At 38.9% G+C, this 19,394-nt stretch overlaps 1 protein-coding gene across 3 annotated transcripts in view; it reads right to left on the reverse strand.

Annotated features, from left to right (window-relative positions):
• LOC150080795 (mesoderm induction early response protein 1) overlaps positions 1-19,394 on the reverse strand; it is a 174,913-nt gene that overhangs the window by 70,166 nt on the left and 85,353 nt on the right. For all 3 annotated transcript variants that reach the window (XM_090381063.1, XM_090381062.1, XM_090381064.1), the window contains 2 exons: positions 19,147-19,216; positions 5,436-5,492 (listed from right to left, as the gene is read on the reverse strand). In XM_090381063.1, the coding sequence (XP_090237189.1) occupies positions 5,436-5,492; positions 19,147-19,216 (127 nt within the window). The remainder of the gene's footprint in view (positions 1-5,435; positions 5,493-19,146; positions 19,217-19,394) is intronic.

A 19,394-nucleotide genomic window follows, 5' to 3' on the forward strand; every position in this document is an offset into this window, starting at 1 on the left:
AGGGCCTTTGCTTTTGTACGAGTGGTCTCAGACAGTTTTCTTAATTCTATGCAGTGGGACCGACAACAAATTCTAAATGGAAAGCATTCAGGGAAATAATTGCAGAAGCTACTAGGCTTTTCATACCAATAAAGAAATACTGTTCAAGGCATTTAACTAAATGGATGTCAGATGAACAGATGAGATTAGTGGAAGAGAATTAAAATGCACGGAATGCATAAAAATTATCTGCATAAATTAGTCTGTAATCAAGTCACAAAGGTTGGGCAAGCTAAGGCAGATTACAGAAAGTCTGGCAAAGAACAACAGAAAAGACGTCTATGCTTATATTAATAGAAGGAAAGAGTTGAATCACATTGGGCCACCTGAAGTCAACTGTTGATGACCTTGTTCATGTGCCGACAAACTGAATAGGTATTTTGCATATTTTGCAGCTACATTCACAAATGAGGAATTCTTTAAGGAAGGGAATGCCAGAAGTTTATCAAACTTTTAATGGGGGGCTAAATGATTTTGTGATAATTTAGAGAAAAGTAGAAGAAAAATTGAAGCTAAACATAAAAAAGGTGCCTGGAGTTGATGAGATCTATCTGATTATATTAACAGAGACAGCAAAGAAGATAAACAAACCCTTAGCCATAATTATGAGAGCATCCTTGAATTCAGGGGAGGTCTGTATGAACTGGAGATGAGTGAATGAATCCCCAGTTCCCAAATGGGGATCAAAAGGTGACAGGAGTAATTACAGACCTGTTAGCTTAACGTCTGCTCCAGGGAAAATAATGCCACCACTTGTTAAAGAAATAATGCAGGACAATCTAGACCAGGCCTGGCCAACCCGTGGTCTGTGACATTAGTTTTTGCAGCCTGCCAGATAATTTTTACGCTACTGACTACATCAGTGGGAAATCATTCACTAGTTGCACCAGGCATGATAAATAATGACTTCATCTCGACTTCTCGAAGTACGCCGATGAAATAAAAAAAAACTTTTAGCAGCATTTAATTGTCATTTCTCAGAACTCGCAAAATATGATAAAGTGTTTGAGATATTTTGTTCTCCGTTTCACATTGACATTTCCACTGTCCTGGAAACTCTGCAAATGGAAGTAACTGATTTACAGTGCAACAATAAATTAACAAATTCACGCCACGACATCAAAAATCAACTTTTACAAACATATGTGACAGCGGAAAAGTATCCAAATTAAGATTTTTTTGCACAAAAAATTGTGAGCACCTTCGGAGCCACGTTTGTGACACTTCCTTTTCAAAAAAGAAATTTATTAAAAGTACATCTCAAGCATAATTGACAGATGAAAATCAGTTAAGATGTACAACTACCAATATTGAAGTAGATTTAAAAAAATTGAGTGATCACAAAGAAAAGCAAATATCTCGTTGATGTAGATATATAATAAAAATGAATAAATAAAATGAATTTTTATGGAATTTGATTTTTTATTTTTAAGAGATTGTTTTATTTTATGTGTGGCCCATGGAAAATTGTAGTTTGTCAAGGTGGCTGCAGAACAATTTGGGTTGGCTAGGCCTGATCTAGACAGAATACGACTATACTGCAGTCACAGCAGGTATTTGTTAAGAGGCAGTTTTGTCTTACCAATCTGATTATATACTATGTTGTAGTAAAAAATGAACTGGATGCAAAAAATAATTCTTATAACAAATACTTGAATTTAAGGAAGACTTTTGATATGGTTGCACATGAAATGCTGCTATAACAAACTGGAGCAATGTGGTATTAAGGGCAAGTTACTGCTATGAATAAAGGGATGGATGGATAGAGAAGACAGAGAGTGGTTATCAATGGGCACTGCTCTTAGTGGAGTAATGTTATTAGTGGAGAGCCCAGGTTTCAGTTCTATGCCCATTGTTGCTTTCAATATTTATTAATAATATTGATGACTCAAAAATATTGGTACAAACGTTTAGAGGAGGTAGGTAACATCTAAAGGAATGTGAATCGCATAGGAACCCATAACCGGAAGCGTCACGGGAAAGTAGTAGCAGAGGAACAAGAAGCAGAAATGACACAAGACAGTAATTAGTGGCAAACATTTATTTGACATATTAACAATGGAGTATGAGATGGATGCATTTCACGATGTTACAACAGATGCTCGAAGGTTCCACCGTGAGACGCGATGCATGCGTGACACCGTCACAGCTTGGATTGGCAGACACGGTTGAACACACCCGGAGTTTCTTTGATAGCAGCAGCAGCGCAGACAAGTCTCGCTCAAGATCCATTTCTGTCTCCACAGGCGATTCATACACGATAGATTTGAGGGCCCCCCACAAAAAGAAATCAAGGCTCAAATAAATCAGGTGAGCGTGGGGGTCAGGCAACGGGTCCACCATGGCCAATCCATCGAAGCCCAAAACACCTGTTCAAATGGTCACGAACACACCTTCCATAATGGGCAGGCACCCCATCATGTTGAAACCAAATGTTTGCGTCTCACATTTGCTGGAACATCGTCAAGTAACCCTGGTAGAACTCGTTCAAGAAAGATCTGATTTTTAGCGGAGTTCATGCGGGATGGTAACAGGTATGGGCCGACTAAGCAGTCACCGACCATACCTGCTCACACATTTATTGCAAAGCGATGTTGTGCCGCATGGGGGTGCACACCGTGTGGGCCCTCTGCTAATCTATACACTAGGTGCATGTCTGCCAGCTCACAGTTCGTACATTGATGCATGCTCTTCGTGCGGCAACTACTGCTTGAATAAGTAAACCAGAAATTTTCCCTCTCATGAACTGATGAACAGCGTCGTGTACCGACTTACGGTGACGTTTCCGGTTATGGGTTCCTATGCGATTCACATTCTTTTAGATGTTACCTACCTCCCCTAAATGTTTGTACCAATATTTTTGAGACACAATGTATATCAGGCTTAATGTCTAAGTCAGTAGATGATACAAAGGTTGGCAGGGTGATTAATGACAGTAATCAAGGTAAGCTACTGTAACAAGATCTAGAAAACTTAGGCCGATGGGCTGAGAAATGACAATTGGCATTTCACATTGAAAAATCCAAAGTACTGCATATACAGGGTGATTCACTACCAGTGCGACAAACTTGCAGGAGGTGTAGGGGGACACAAAGACGAATCACATAGCATTGCAGGGTACGAAATGCCTTCGTCATGTGGTAGAGGATGTTGAACAGGAGGTCGCGTGAACAGCGATCCCGCTGGAAGTCAGCATTTGCGAACCGGTTCCTGAGGCAGTAGGATGGACGAGTATTCAAATGTTGAACTGGCCGACACGCACCTCGCGTATGGAGCTGCGGACTGTAGCGGGCGTGCCGCTCTGCGCTTGTACCAGGAACGTTTTCCGCACAGGCGTGCTCATCATCATACAATTTTCGCACGTGTGCACAGAAGGTTACATGAGACTGGTTGTTTCACGAGAGGTACCATGAATCGAGAGCGAACGACGAGGATACCAGATAATGAGAAGAATGTCCTACGTCTTGCAGAAGGCAATCCGAGTACTCGGGCGATAGGCCAACGATTGGGTATTTCCCAATCCACTGTATGGAGAATACTGTCAACAAACCAAGTGAGTTCATACCATCTGCAACGCGTCCAATCATTGGAGCCTGAGGATTATCCACTCCGGAGGACTTTTGCTACTTGGTTTCTTCAACAGAGTGCGGCAGACAGTGCATTTGCTGCGTCCGTATTGTTCACGGATGAGGCAAGTTTCACAAGAGAGGGAACCTCAATCAACATAATGCCCATTTGTGGGCTTTGGAGAACCCCCATGGTACGCGAACATGTGCAACTCAATGCTCTGTATGGGCTGGCATTGTTGGAGACCACCTCATTGGACCGTACCTTCTGCCCCTTCGTCTGGACGGTAGGGCATACTTGATCTTTCTACAGCAAGTCCTGCCTGAACTTATTGAAGAAGCACATGTACCTCAGTCGTTGCGGCGCTCAATGTGGTTTCAGCATGATGAGGCTCCCCCACATTACAGCAATGACGTCTGCCAACACCTAAACGTTACATTTGGACAGCATTGGATAGGGCGTGGTGGTCCGGTTCATTGGCCTGCTAGATCGCCGGACCTATCATGCCTGGACTTCTTCTGCTGGGGTCAAATGAAGACATTGGTGTACGAGACCCCTCGTTGATTCAGTTGAAGACCTCGTCGCTTGCATCTCTGTAGCTGCCGGGGAGATTCAAGACACGCCAGGAATTTTCCAGAACGTTAGGGATTCCATGCGGCGGCGCTGTGAAGCCTGTGTGACTGCTTCTGGTCGAACTTTCGAACACCTTCTGTAGCATGGCTTTAAGCCAATGTAAAACTTGTCATTAAAATGATTTCTGTTCCACTAATGAGTTGCTGTTTCTGTTCTTTTTCTTTGCTTCTTTGTTCATGCGACCTCCCGCATTTCGGACCCTGCAATGCTATGTGATTCCGATTCGTCTTTGTGCCCCCTACACCTCCTGCAAGTTTATCACACTGGTAGTGAATCACCCTGTATATGGGTAGCAGTAATCCCAGAAGATTCACATACCAACTATGTGGTATTACACTCAGAGTAATGGAAAATGAAAAAGCCATTGGGGTAATTGCGTAATCAGATATGAAATTCTCTGAGCAGTGCAGATAGGTTAGCAGGACAGCTCATGGGGCTTTTTCCATGATATCCAGCAACTTTGCTAGCAGGGATAAGGTGATTATCCATTTGTACCAGGTTAAGTATTTTGAGTACTGTATGCATGTCTGGAGGTGCCATTTTAAGAAGGATGTAGCTCTTCTGGAATTGGTACAGAGAATAACAACAAGATTGATGAAGGGGAGAAACAGGTTGAGGGTGCTCTTACCAAAAAAGGCTTCAGTTCTGCAAATTGCAGCTTCTGGAGACTAGGCATCTTCAAAGTTATTTGACTGAAGGGTTTAAGGTTTTGAATGGATTGAGTTAAGTTAAATGTTGATTGATGGCATTCTTCCTCTTGCTGAGACTCCACACATGGGGGGGCATAAATTCAAGCTGAGGAAGGATGGTTGCAGGACAGATGTGCAGAACATTGCCTTCAGCCAGAGGGTGGTTGATTATTGGAAATAACTTCCATCTGTTGTTGTGGAAGTGGGTAGTTTGAATAAATTCAAGGAAGAACTAGACAAATTCTTGAAGGGGATAAATGGGTGAGGTAAAGTTTTTTTTTTTTTTTGGCCAATGCTAAACTTGCATCATTTGCCAATACTAATACTAATATATTTATGTCTTATTGTATAATTTATATTTTTGAAGTTTTTTTGCATATATAAAATACATTTAATTCCTTCAACACTAAAAAAAATTAAGCTCTTTTGTGCTCGAAAACCATTCTGTTCACCCAGTTTTTTTCATGCCAATATAACTAAATTGGAAGTAGAAACGTAGAAACATACCTTCTTGGTCTGTTAGCTTTGTAGGATCCCAAAGTAATCGGTCTTCATTTTCATAGGCTATAATGAAAACAATAATTAGAAGAATTAAAACTTTTGTTTATTATTTAAGAACACTAGCAGGCCACATAGTAAAACTGAAGCACAAACAGATATCACATAACTTTGCAGCGCTTTGATCTTCATTATTTCTTTTTAGATTATATTAGCAGGCTTAGCTCTATGATAGAAAATATAAGCCTATTTCTATAATAAAAAAGAAAATATAAAAAAATGATATTTTAAAAAGCAGCAGCTTTACCGGTCAGGCTCACTGCCACTATCACCAATATATATAATCAGAATAAAAGTAATATTAAACACTAATGAAACAAAACTTTTCATTAAATCATAATAGAGGCCTACTTCTATGATAAGAAGGGCCTGACATAGCCCAGTGGTCAGGAGCGAGAGTGCATAGCACGTGTTCTTTGAGCGGACCAGGGTTCAAGCCAGTGACTACTAAATACGATAAATATTTGTATTTACGATTTATTGTAAACTCTACTGACTTGGTTGTCGTGCCGGAGTATAAACAGAAATTTAATTAATTAACTCCCATTTCCCTCCAAGCATTTCCAACACACACACACACACACACACACACACACACACACACACACACACACACACACACACACACACACACACACACACACACACACACACACACACACACACACACACACACACACACACACACACACCATGCAAACTGGCTCATTAACACACATTTTGTACAGATAAAATACATGTGGCCCCTATTATGATTAGTTACCCAATGTGGGATGGGGGTGAAGTGGGGGATGATTACAAAAGAAAGTAGAATCTCTTTCGTACCCACAGCTGCAGTTGTGTGGTAATATGTGTCACTGCACATAAAAAATTATATGTGCAGTGGGTTAATGGGTTAGTGCAAATTGCATCATTTTTATACGTGGTAAACTACCATGGTAGATGAATTGGCATCATTTTAATTATACCTCATATTGTGAATACTGTGAATTCACAATATAAGATATAATTAAAACGATGCCAGTACTGTGTATTGTGAATTCACAATATATGTTAGATGCACTAACATATATGTTAGATGCACTAACATATATGTCAGTAAACTGATGTCAGTATTTACTAACATGATGTCAGTATTTACTGACATATATGTTAGATGCACTAACATATATGTCAGTAAACTCCTTTGTAGCCTAAGCCTCTAGTCAAAAAATGTCTTTTAGTCAACTACTGCACACCATCAGGCATCTCTCATAATGTGGAGCTATACTTCATAACTGGGTTGTCACCGTTGCAACACCAGGGTACATTCCCACTCACCGAAGAGAGGCCAAAAAGCCTTGAAATGGTGCCATATGGGTGGTTGTATCCACTGAGAATAAATAACAATAGCCTTTTCCACTGGTGAAATGTTACTTATTTGACGTAGTGCAATATCATGGCAACTCGTTTTGAAAGTATTCACAATATGAGATGTAATTAAAATGATGCAAATTCATCTACCTTGGTAGTTTATTATATATAAAAAAGATATGATTGCACTAACCCATATGTTGGTAGTGTTTAGAGTTAATAACAATAAAACCTCAATTGTTCCTTGTGGGAAAAATTGGACAAAGTTCCCCCCCCCCCCCCAGAGGATTGAAAATTAATCCTCTGGGATTAATTTTCATACAGGAATGAGTTATCTTGTCAGGCAGTTCTGAAATGTCATCAATGGTTTTCGTTTCACATTACAACCCATAAAAGACAACAAAATAATTAACCTTTGCACAAAATACAAATTGATACTGTTTTGATTGGTATCAATCAACTTTTATTTCATATCTAAGAGTATTATGGCCATTTCTAGAAATAGGAATGCCAGCTGGAGAAAATTATAGATAATAATATAAAATCCTTCCAACTGATCAAGCACAACTTACATATTGGATTATGGGATTCTGGCAATCTTTGCATGCAAGCTGCATGGACATGCCCCACTTAAAATATTCACATTCCAGGAAATCCAAGCTAATCCTCTCAAAATGAATTTCTTTTTTTTTAAATCAATTTTTTATTTATATTACTTTTTCTTAAGGGAAAAAATTTCAAAAATACAAGATGTTTCTAATAGTTCAAGTATTTAATTCATGTGATGCCATACAAATTGTATATTACTAGTTGTTAGTTCTGAACTAACTTAACATGAAATTGATTACTTTTATATTTTTCCAACTGATTAAGTTACTCGGTTACCAAAATAATAACTAATAACTTCTAACTTAACTTTCAACTATGTAACTCATTACTGCCTATGACTAAGGCAGAATCACCCTTATGATTAGTCTGCTTTTGGTAAGCATTTTGCAAGAGGGGAGTAACTATTACTTATCAAAAATGTATCACTGCATGAAAGCTATAAACAATAAGTGAAACCTGGAGAAATAATGATAGAGATGTTCGATATATATTTGGATAGAAAATCCTGGAGGAAGAGTTATATGAGAAGTATTACATCATGTGAAGTCTGAGATTCTATGGAGAAAAAAAAAATGCTGTTTATTTGACACAAGTGCACTATTGAGGTAACTTATCATGAAATTGCTTTCCATATTATAATTTTTAATAACTCAATTAAGCTTATAAAAAAGAAAGTCTCAATAAATCTGGGTTTAATAACTAATAAAATTTGTTAACAAGCAGTTTGCAAATTTAAGAAAATAAACTAAAATTTCATTATCAAGCCTTTTTTATAAAAATCAAGATAGTTTCATTATGTAGATCTGTTGCTATAAAAGATTGCATAACTATATTTGTTAATTTATCAATTAACAATTTATTATCTAAATATAGCAAAGGTCAGACGTCACCTGGGCAGGTGACGCTCACCAAGTACTGGTTGGTCGCATGTTATTAGTGCTCCTCAAAGTGTAAATTTTTAGTGGTTCAAAGTGCTGGTTTTTGGACTTAAAGGTGTCTAAAGGATTTCCTTAGGTTTGGTGAGTCTACTGAACAACTTTTATGGCAAACGTTTAGGGCACTGCTATTTTATGGACAAATTTCATTTTTGTCCATGTCACTGTACTATAACATGTGTTCAAGATAGCGCTGCCATAGAGGTATTTGCTGTTGTTTTCCAGCTATTTATTCTCTTGACTATTTCTAAGACATATTTTGCAATACTTTTTGATTTTATTCCTTTTAGTGAACTAAAGTATTGCAAAATGTGTCTTAGAAATAGTAGGGAGGATACTAAGTTATTAGCTAATGTTGCCTAAGTGAATTTGGTGAGGAAATCTTAGTCTTCTATGGGAAAATTAGTATTGCTATAGTAATTAACTTCTTGTCTGGTGGTCATTAATTCTTACCCAAGTGTGAGAATAAAGGCTTTGTTCGTCATGAACAAGTCATGTGGTCATCATCAGCCATTATAAATCCACTACAGGATGAAGGCCTCTCCAGCAACTTTCCAGTTCCTTCTGTTCTGTGCAATGGCCATCTGTTTACTACCAACAAACTGATGAATTTCATCTGTCCATTTCCGTTGTTGTCTTCCAGGATTTCTTCTAGCTCCTCTTGGGTACCGTTCTGTTATTCTCTTAGTCCATCTGTCATCATGTCTTCGAGCTATGTGCCCTGCCCAAGACCATTTTAGTTCTTTAGTTTTGATAAGTATGTCCTTTACTTGAGTTTTCTGCCTAATCTACGTGTTTCTCTTCTTATCTAACAGTTTGATCCCCAATATAATTCGTTCCATTCTTTGCTGTGTCGTTCTCAGCTTCTCTTCCATTCTTTTGGTGAGTGCCCAAGTTTCACTTCCATAAGTGGGTAGTACATTGGTTCATTATTTTACGTTTCAGACAAATTGGGATATTGCTCCTCAGTATGTGACTGCATTTCCTGAATGCCATCCATCCAAAATTTATTCTCTTGACTTCCAGCCATTTATCATTATTACAGCTGATGACTTGTCCCAGATAAGTATATGACTCCACCTTTTCAATTACTGCTCTTTCAATCATTATATCCCTTTCTATGGCATACTTTTTCATCATTACTTTTGTTTTAGCCATATTCATCTTTAGTCCAAAATCCTTACTAACTCTACATAACTGAATAAGATTTTCCTCTAATTCTTTGGGATCGTGGCTTATGACCACAATGTCATCTGCAAATAGTAAATGGTTTAAGTACTCTCCATTCACATTGACTCCTTTCTACGACCAGTCTAATCTTCTGAAAGCTTCCTGAAGGGCAGCAGTAAACAGCTTCAGAAATATTGTGTCCTTGTCGAACTCCTTTCTCGATTTTAAATTTACTACTGTCTTTGTCTAGTCTAATAAAGGAGGTAGCATTCTCATATATTATCATAATATATGGGGTATCTGTGCCTTGTATTTTCAGTGCCCGAAACATTGCCTTATACAATATGGTGTCAAATGCCTTTTCATAATCCACAAATGCCAGACATAATGGTGTTTTATATTCATTTGCTTTCTCCATTAGCTGTGATATTACGTGAAGGTGATCCATAGTTGAGAATCCTGTCCTAAAGCCATCTTTCTCTTTCAGTTGATTCTCATCAAGTATTTCTAATCTGTTAGTAATGACCCTTGTGAACAACTTGTAGATTTGGATAACAAGTTAATTGGTCTATAATTTCCAATTTCTGATTTATCTCCTTTCTTATACAGCAAAACTATGATTGCATTATTCCACTCCTTTGGCATCAACACCCTTTGTAATGCATTTTGTGAAGAGCCTTGCCAGTTTTTGTGCCCTGTCTCTTCCTCCCAATTTTAACAACTCTACAGTAACTTCATCTTCTCACGGGGTTTTCTGATTCTTCATGTTCTTCAACACATGTTCTACCTCATCAGGAAGGATATCGGGTATGTCATATGTGTTACTAATTTGCGATCCATCTTCCCCACTGCTAGCATCATTCCCTCGCTCCTTGTATAATTCTCTATAGTAGTCTTCTGCTATTTGAATTATGCCTTGTCTGCTATTTATAAGTACACCATTGCTATTCTTCAGTTTCAGTATCATTTGTCTTTCTATATTGCTGCTCATGGCTGCTGATTTAAGTCCTTTGTTTTTTCCTTAATGCTTGTTCTACTTTTCTTGTGTTAAATCTTATGTCCTCTCAGAGTCTCTTTCTACTCTGAGTCACATGGTACTGATAGCTTATTCCTATTGGCCAGAATACCTGGAGGAGGCACTGCAGTCGCTGTAGTGAATGGACAGGTCTACACGGTGCTGCACTTGACTGTTGACGGCGAACGGGGATCGTAGGATAACTTCGTTTGGTTTTGGATCAATATCATTTTACCATGGATTTTTTGTGGATTTTAAGGTACATGCAAATGGAGGTAAGTAATATATTCCAAGTAAGAGTTTTGTTTACTATAGTTCTCACCGATTTTTGTGCCTTTGAAAGTATTTTCATGCAGTGTGATCACTACAGCACTAGCGTTTGGTTGGTTGTTTTGGATTTTATTGGTGCATCAGCAACTAAGGCTATAATGCACCAGGTCATGTAAAAGAAAAGATTTATATTTCAGCGACCTAAAAAATTAGGTCACTGCATCAAGACGTATAGAAATAAGGATATGTAAAAAGTTCATAAAGACGGTAACTTTTAAATGTGTAAGAATATTTAAACATTTTAAATAGATAAAAATAGGTGATAAATTTGAATTGTCGGATAAAATCTGAGTGTATGAGGCTCAGTCAGATGGCTAAAAGCAGTAAAATATAGATGACGTTCGTGTCTGTAAAGCGGGCACTTGGATAAAATATGCCTTACTGTTAACAAGGTGTCACATTGCTCATACATTTTTTTTTTTTTTTTTTTTTTTTTAATGAAAACCCCAAACACGAAAGGTATCAAAACCTATAGTACTTAGTACCGTGCATGGGTTGAAGGAGAAATATGGGGGGAGGGGGATGCCGGAAACTTTGCTCTAGAGACTAAACATGGGTTTCACCACTTCAAGCCTCCAATAAGCAAAGTGGTGGTATTTCACCGGTTGATGAAAGTCATCTACCACCTGATTTTTTTTTTTTGATTTGGTAGTTGTTGGCGCATCGGCTTCTGTGGCCATATTGCACCTCCCAAGGTTTTTGCAGTACTTTGATCCAAGCCCGAGGCGGGAATCGAACCCGCGACCTTTGGGTTGCCGGGCAGGTACTTGACCCACTCGGCTATCCCGGTCGGCCTCTACCACCTGATAGGAGTGTCATCCGCCCTCAGCAGGAATGAATGAGTAAGATGACTGTCCTATGCGGAGGTGAGCTAGAACAACTTCCTCTCAGTGGTCCCTGCGCAGACTCGACTGCCATGGTTTTATTATAGGCTTTATCTGATAGCGTTTGTTTGTGACCTGCCCAAGATTGTTGCCACTGGGAGAGTAATCTTTTGCATATCAATTGCCTGTAGTCTGTATAGGGGACTAACAGGCTACGGTTCTTCTGGGGTTGCGGAGGTCTGGCTGCAGCATCAGCGTACCCTTGATCCCAGTGTGGCTAGAGATCCAGCAGAAATGGATGTCAAAGGAACAATCAAAGAGAGAATATAACATCCACTGAACCCGGGTCAGGAAAGAATGAGGATTATATTTCCATCCCGGATAAAGCCTGTAGTATACTTAAGGAGTCTGTGTACACCATACCCTTTTGGTAGTTGTGGGTTTTTATGTGGTTCAGGGCTAATTCAATTGCATACAAAACTCTGCTGAGTATGTGCTGCATTCGTTGGGTAACTTCTCAGATATAGTGTTATTTGCGAAGATGGCGGCAGACCCGAAAGATAACTCCAACTTCGAGTCATCAGTGAAGACAGGCAAGAAGTCGGGGTATTTAGCTCAGTGGGCAGCGTATCGTTTTTGGTATACAGAGTTCGAAGTGGTGGCCTTCGAAGAGAAAATTTATAAATGTAAATAAATAAATAAATATATAAAAAAAAAATAAATAAATATAAAAAAGAAATAAATAAATATAAAAAAGAAATAAATAAATATAAAAAAAAAAAAATGTAAATAAATAAATAAATATAAAAAAAAAAAAAAAAACGGAAAAGTATCTCTTACAAAGCATGGACAAGGTAGTCCCTACGCAGTATTCTTTGTAAGAGATAATTTTCCGGTTTTTTTTTTTTTTTTATATATTTATTTATTTATTTACATTTATAAATTTTCTCTTGCATAACTATGGGCAAGTATGGAAACGCAGTCCGTTGATGCTATGTCAGGTGTAGTTCCCCGATGAAATACCTGATTTAGCATCAATATTTACTTTGCTGACATTTGGTCCTTGAGGTTGTCACAGACATTCTCTCAGATATGCCAGACAAGCTGTATTTGCTATCTGGGAGTCTAAAACGCTGATGGAACTGATATTCGGGTGACACTCAAGTCAAGTGGACCCAATTTCGGCAAAGTCCGGACAGTCTGTGACAGCCAAATCCTCTGCTTGCACCTTCACGATGGTGGGACTGTTAGTAATTCTGGGTATAACCTCCATGCGCAAGTACATGGTGGGTGACCACCCAGGTGTGAACCAACGTAAGCAGGGGTCGAGGTGTGGCGCCCACACCACATGGAGGAACGCCGCCCCTCTATGTTACCAGGCAGTACTAGGTGGTAGATGACTCTCATCAACCGGTGAAATACCACCACTTTGCTTATTGGAGGCTTGAAATGGTGGAACCCATGTTTAGTCTCTAGAGCTAAGTTCCGGTCAACCTTTCCCTATCTCTTCCATCATGCAGTATGATTGATGACTTTTGAGGTTATGATGAACGTCGTGGCAAGATCCAATATTCCTTACATTTCGAGGGTACAGCTCTAAAACGGTGTTCGCAGGCCGGCCGCTAGTTAGTACACCGGACTGAACCTATTGGTAACTCTCTAGGAAGCTTCTGGATCAGCTAGTGTATAATCTTGCTGCCTCTACTCTGCCAGATAGTGACTGGAGGGAGTCCGAGTAGTGTGTTTGCGGGGAGCATTGTCGAGGCCACGTTATGTCAAGGATCTGGGTACATTCTTACCACATGTACGCCATATCCAAAAATTTCATTACTTCATACAGCATGTCCCACCTACTTTTTCTTACTATTGAATACACCATGAATTGTCAAACTAATAGAGCAAGCTTATCTGCGAAAAGATCTAAACCTCCCAAGGACTTCCTAATTCATTTCACAAATATACGTGGTCTCAATTCTAATCTCAACGATGTCCATTTCCACTTGCAGTCTGCCAAACCCCATGTACTTTTTCTGACAGAATCTCAGATATCGGTTGATTCATCTACTGCTCATCTCAGATGCCCAAATTATTCGCTGTATGATTCCTTTCGCCTCAAAGGTGGTACTTGTGCATATGTCCGTTCTGATATTCCCTGTCAGAGACTTGGCAATTTGGAATCTCCTCTCTTTGATCTTCTCTGGCTTAAAATCTCTCTACCTCATTGTGTCAAATTCATCTGTTGTCTCTACCGTTCTCCCAACTCCACTAATCACTTGGAGCTCTTTGACTTCCTCTCTTTGCAACTTGACTTTCTCCAGTCCAACTTTCCTAATGGTGAAGTAATTTTCCTTGGTGATTTTAATGTTCACAACTCCAGCTGGCTTCCGTTTTCTAGTCACACCGACCCAGCAGGTCGAGATGCTGAGGCTTTTGCAATTACTAATGACCTAGCACAGATTGTTCATTTACCTACAAGAATACAGGACAATCCTAATCATACAGCCAATACGCTTGATCTTTTTCTCACAAACAACCCTTCTAAGTACACGGTCGAAGTGAGAGGTCCTTTAGGCACTTCAGATCACAACTTGGTGATTGTCTCTTCTCCAATGGAACCTTTATCTCATGGCTATTCCCAACCACATGTTGATTGGCATTACAAGAATGCAAAATGGGATGACCTGCGAGACTTCTTTTCTTCTTTTCCTTGGTCGGATTACTGTTTCAAAACTTCTGATGTCAACATTTGCTCAGATCGTGTCAGTGAAATTATTCTTGCAGGAATGGAATCCTTTATCCCACACTCCACTTTAATTTGTAATCTCGTCTTTTATCTAAACCTTGGTTTTCCAATAAATGTGCTAAGGCTGTCCAAGAGAAGAATGTTGCATATCATAATTGGCTTGTTTCTAATTCTTCAGTTTCATTTTCTGCCTACACCAAAGCTCGCGGCAGTTGTAAAGCAGTTATTAACCAGTCGAAACTAGAGTTTGAACAGGCTAAGAGTAGAAAACTTGCTTTTTGCCCTAATGGTAGCCGAGAATTCTGGTCTCTTGCCAAAGCTATTGGCCGCAACTTTTGCCCATCTTTGCTCCCACCTCTGTCCAAACCAGATGGTTCTGTTGCCACTTCAGCCAAGGATAAAGCTGACCTGCTAGCATCCCATTTTTCTTCCAGCTCATGTATTAATGATCTTGGTAAAACACCTCCCACCATTCCCAACACGCTCCATTCAATGCCTCCCGTGGTCTTCCGTCAAAAGGATATCAGATGGATTTTGATGAATCTTGATGCTAAGAAAGCTCCAGGTCCTGATGGTATTTCTCCACTTGTTCTCAAAACCTGTGCTCCTGAACTTACTCCTATTCTTTGCCGCGTTTTTTCGCTTTCTTATTCCAAAGGTGTTTTTCCTTCTGCTTGGAAATTTGCTCATATCCAGCCAGTTCCTAAAAAGGGTGACAAATCCCTCCCATCCAATTATCGTCCCATTGCAATTACTTCTACTCTTTCTAAAGTAATGGAGAAATCAATTAACCGCCAACTCTTAAACTACCTAGAAACCTTCCGTCTGATCAACGATCACCAGTATGGATTCCGTTAGTGTCGATCCACTGGAGATATTCTGGCTTATGTTACCCATTTATGGACTAATTCAATGGAAAGGTTCGGTGAAACACAAGTAGTTGCTCTTGACATCTCAAAGGCTTTTGATCGTGTTTGGCATAAAGGTCTTCTAAACAAGCTTCCATCTTATGGTTTGGCAACTGTTTTTAGTAATTGGTTATCCAGTTTTCTCTCTGATCGCTCACTGAGGGTGATGGTAGATGGCTCTCTGTCTTCTAACTTCTCCACTAATGCCGGTGTCCCCCAAGGTTCAGTTCTTTCCCCCACTCTTTTACTCTTGTATATCAATGCCCTTCTTCCATTGACTGGAAATCCTATCCATAGTTTTGCCGATGATAGCACATTGCATTCAACTTTCCATTTTGAGAAACCTTGTCCTGCTCAATCAGCTTCAACTTCTTGAAAATCTGCTACCAATTCCTTAAATGCCGATCTTCAGGTAATTCTCCAGTGGGGCAAAGACAACTTAGTTGATTTCAACCCTTCTAAAACTCAGTCTTGTCTTATATCTCGCAAAAAGGATTCTTCTACTTCTATGCTTATCTTTAGTAACACTCCAATTTCTAGGCAAAATGATATATCTCTTTTGGGGATTACCCTGACATCTAATCTCTGTTGGCACAAGCACATTACAAATATTGCTTCCTCTGCATCTAAAAAACTTGGTTTTCTCTTTCGCTCTCGGCGTTACTTTTCTTCCAAACAGCTTCTCACTCTGTATAAATCGCAAATTCGCCCTGCCATGGAATATTGTTCCCATATCTGGGGTGGTGCCCCCAAAACCTCTCTCCGGCTTCTTGATTCCATTCAGAAGAGGGCAGTTAGGTTAATTAATGATTCATCTCTAACAGAGTCTCTCCACTCGCTTTCTCATAGACGCACTGTTTCTGCTGCATGCCTCTTCTACAGATACTTCCACGGGCACTGTTCTTCTGAATTGGCTTCTATAATTCCTGCTCTCTCTTTCAAAGCAGTCCGAACACGTGCCGCCACCAGCCAACATCCATTTACTGTCCAACTTCAAACCGACAGAACCAACTTTTCATCTTCCTCATTTATCCATTCAACTGCCGTTTTCTGGAACAACCTTCCTTCATACGTATTTCCTGAAAATTACAATCTACAGAAGTTCAAGTCCAATGTCAACAAATATCTTCTTTCGTCTTCTTAACCTCAAACCCAAGCACGGTACTAAGTACTATAGGTTCTAATACCTCTCGTGTTTGGGTTTCTCATAAAAAAAAAAAAAAAAAATTAGATTTCATTATTTATTATTTTCGGAGTACTGTATTTAGCAAATTTTTCCCGCCTTTATCTGATGTAGGCTATCGTAACTTTCTTTTGACATTTTGATATAATTTTTAAACTTTCCGGATGTTTCGAACTGCCATCTTTTACTTTTATTTATCATATTAATTATAATATACATATATATATATATACATACAGTCAGTCCTCGTATAGCACGATAGTTGTGTTCCTAGAAACTCTTGTGCAATGCAAAATCATGCAATATAAACAACAGGCCCTATGAGAAAAATAGGGTTAGGTGCCGACCACCCAAGAATGAACACACATTTGTAACGAAAACATTACCAAACACAATAAATAATCGTAATAAAATACGTAAGTATTTTATTACGACTATTACATAATAAAATATTGCTAATGCTTTTGCTTCTATCATAAGCAAACTTGTTTTTTGTTTGGTTTTCTATCCAAACAGATGACAGCCGTTCCATCTCTTCCAATTCTTTGTGTCTTAATCTAATGGATTTTAATTACACTTTGAGTTGTTCCTACTATGAAAGTTGTTTTTATTTTCTCTGCATTCTTTGTAATTCTCGGCGTTGCCTCATTTAGGCCTGTAGCACGTGCAATATCACATGGTCTTTCATTTCGCTCAAGCGTTTGTCACGATTTCATATTTTTTCTCTATCGACAGAGGCGGACTGGCCATAAGCCTTACCGGGGAAACCCCGGTGCCAGTGTGATTTTGGCCATAAACCATAGTATGAGGCCACTATAAATTTCCCCAGGTAAGAATTTTTGACCCAGTCCGCCTCTGTTTATCGATATTGCTTTTCTTTTTCTCTATGAATCTGCAGTGTCTTTACCAGGACGCTTCCTTTTCACACCTTTTAAGTATTTTATTCATTTTTAGGGAATAAAGCACAATTACAAAACAAAGAGGCATGCTTGATACACATAAACAAAGCTGCGCGCGTGTAGCAACTGAATAAACAACACCGTAAAGGCAGAGATACACTATTAACACCTCACATTTTACTAAAGCACATTTCTAGGGGTTACTACCATAAAACAATAAAAACAATTTCCAGTTGCGTTTCTGCTAGTGGAATCTGTTATAAACTGGTAGTAAACTCGACCTAATTGCATTTGCGATTATACCGATTATTGGAATTGTGTTGGTTTTTACGTTATTATGGTGAAATGTGTTTCCCCTTCACTGATATAAAAAACAAATACATTTTCAGAATCTTCTCTTCATTCCTATCGTGTTGCATTCGGTTGGTGTGATTCTACGTTTGACTGCCATTTCTTGTAAACACAAAGGCGAATCGTGCATAAGCGAATTCGGTTCGTGCTATATAAGATATCGTTCCCCTATTTATAAATCGTGTATGATCGAATTTGTGTAGTGTAAACACGTGTTATACGAGGACTGACTGTATATATATATATATATATATTATAAAATATAACAAAAAAGGTATTAAAATAGAATGCAAATAGAGTGAGAATGCAGATTATGAATGAAGGAAATGTGTTTCTCTCCCACCCCACTGATAGCTAACATATCCTACCCCCCCCCCCCCCCCGAGCAGAATGGGCAGTTTGACCATGTTACCAGAATCGACACAACATGGCATTGATGATCTGAACTGGGTACTCTAACCCGGTTCCTCTTTAAAACCCCATCCCCAGGCAAGGAGGGGAGGAGACGGGTTTCTGTCTCCTCCTCTCCCTGCTTCCCCCATACTTTGCCTGGTGGGGCTCATCCCCACTGACTTTTTTGGGGGATGCCTACTCTATCGTCCCCATCCTTCTACCTGTTTTCTCCCCAGTCTTCAGTCTCTCCCCTCTCTCTCTCTCTCTCTCACTAAACTAACTGAGTACGTCCCTAACAATGCCACCAAATTTGTAATCAACGTCTAAATTCTACTGCTTTCTTGTAAATCTCTTTCGGCCTTTCCAAATTCTAGTGTTCAGCCCCCCCCCCCCTTTTTTCATAGGCCTAGCCACTGAAATCCTTGGAAACTAAGTGGTAGGGCCTGCTAGAGTACTTAAATAATCTACTGGATGCCTCGTGGCAAAGTGTAGGCAACAGTGGGTCCCAACGGCTAAATGGTCAGAGAAACAACAGAACATAACACTACACAACAAACCACTCCCAACACACTTTTAAAATCTCTGGCCTCCACAGAGCTCTGTGTCACTTATAAAGAATACAATGCGGAGATGGGGGGAACCCCTGGTGCCATCAGACAACTAACACACTTCACACTTCACTTTTGCCAGCATATATTAGGAATTGAACATAATGCAATGAATTTCACTATTATGAATATTTAAAAAATGCCACTGAACACATGTTGGATTATAAGCTATTTAATAGCTAAAAAATCAGATCTTGTGAGAACTCATTTTAACAGTACTACACAAAGAACTAGTATATTACAACATCAAATTTAACACCCCTGCTTTTTTTTTTTTTTTCTCTCTAAAAAGGATCACCTTTTCAAATAATTGATCTTAAAAATATAACAAAAACTTACCAGGTGCATCATCATATTTACAAAGGCCTTCAGGAATAACTGCTTGGAAATCTGATCCAACTTGTATTGTCTAAAAAAAAAAAAAAAAAATTAATAATAATAATAAGTAACATAAAATTCAATATAATAATTTTATAATTACATTTTTACATGTATTTGCTTACAAAATGTTGGGGATACTAACAGCCTCATGCTATTGATCATTTCAACTTGAACTGGAGAAGCAGCAAAATCTCACCAATATACAA

Source organism: Mastigoproctus giganteus, chromosome 9, assembly GCF_048544385.1.
Source record: "Mastigoproctus giganteus isolate SK-2022 chromosome 9, ASM4854438v1, whole genome shotgun sequence".
Taxonomy (NCBI): Eukaryota; Metazoa; Arthropoda; class Arachnida; order Uropygi; family Thelyphonidae; genus Mastigoproctus; species Mastigoproctus giganteus.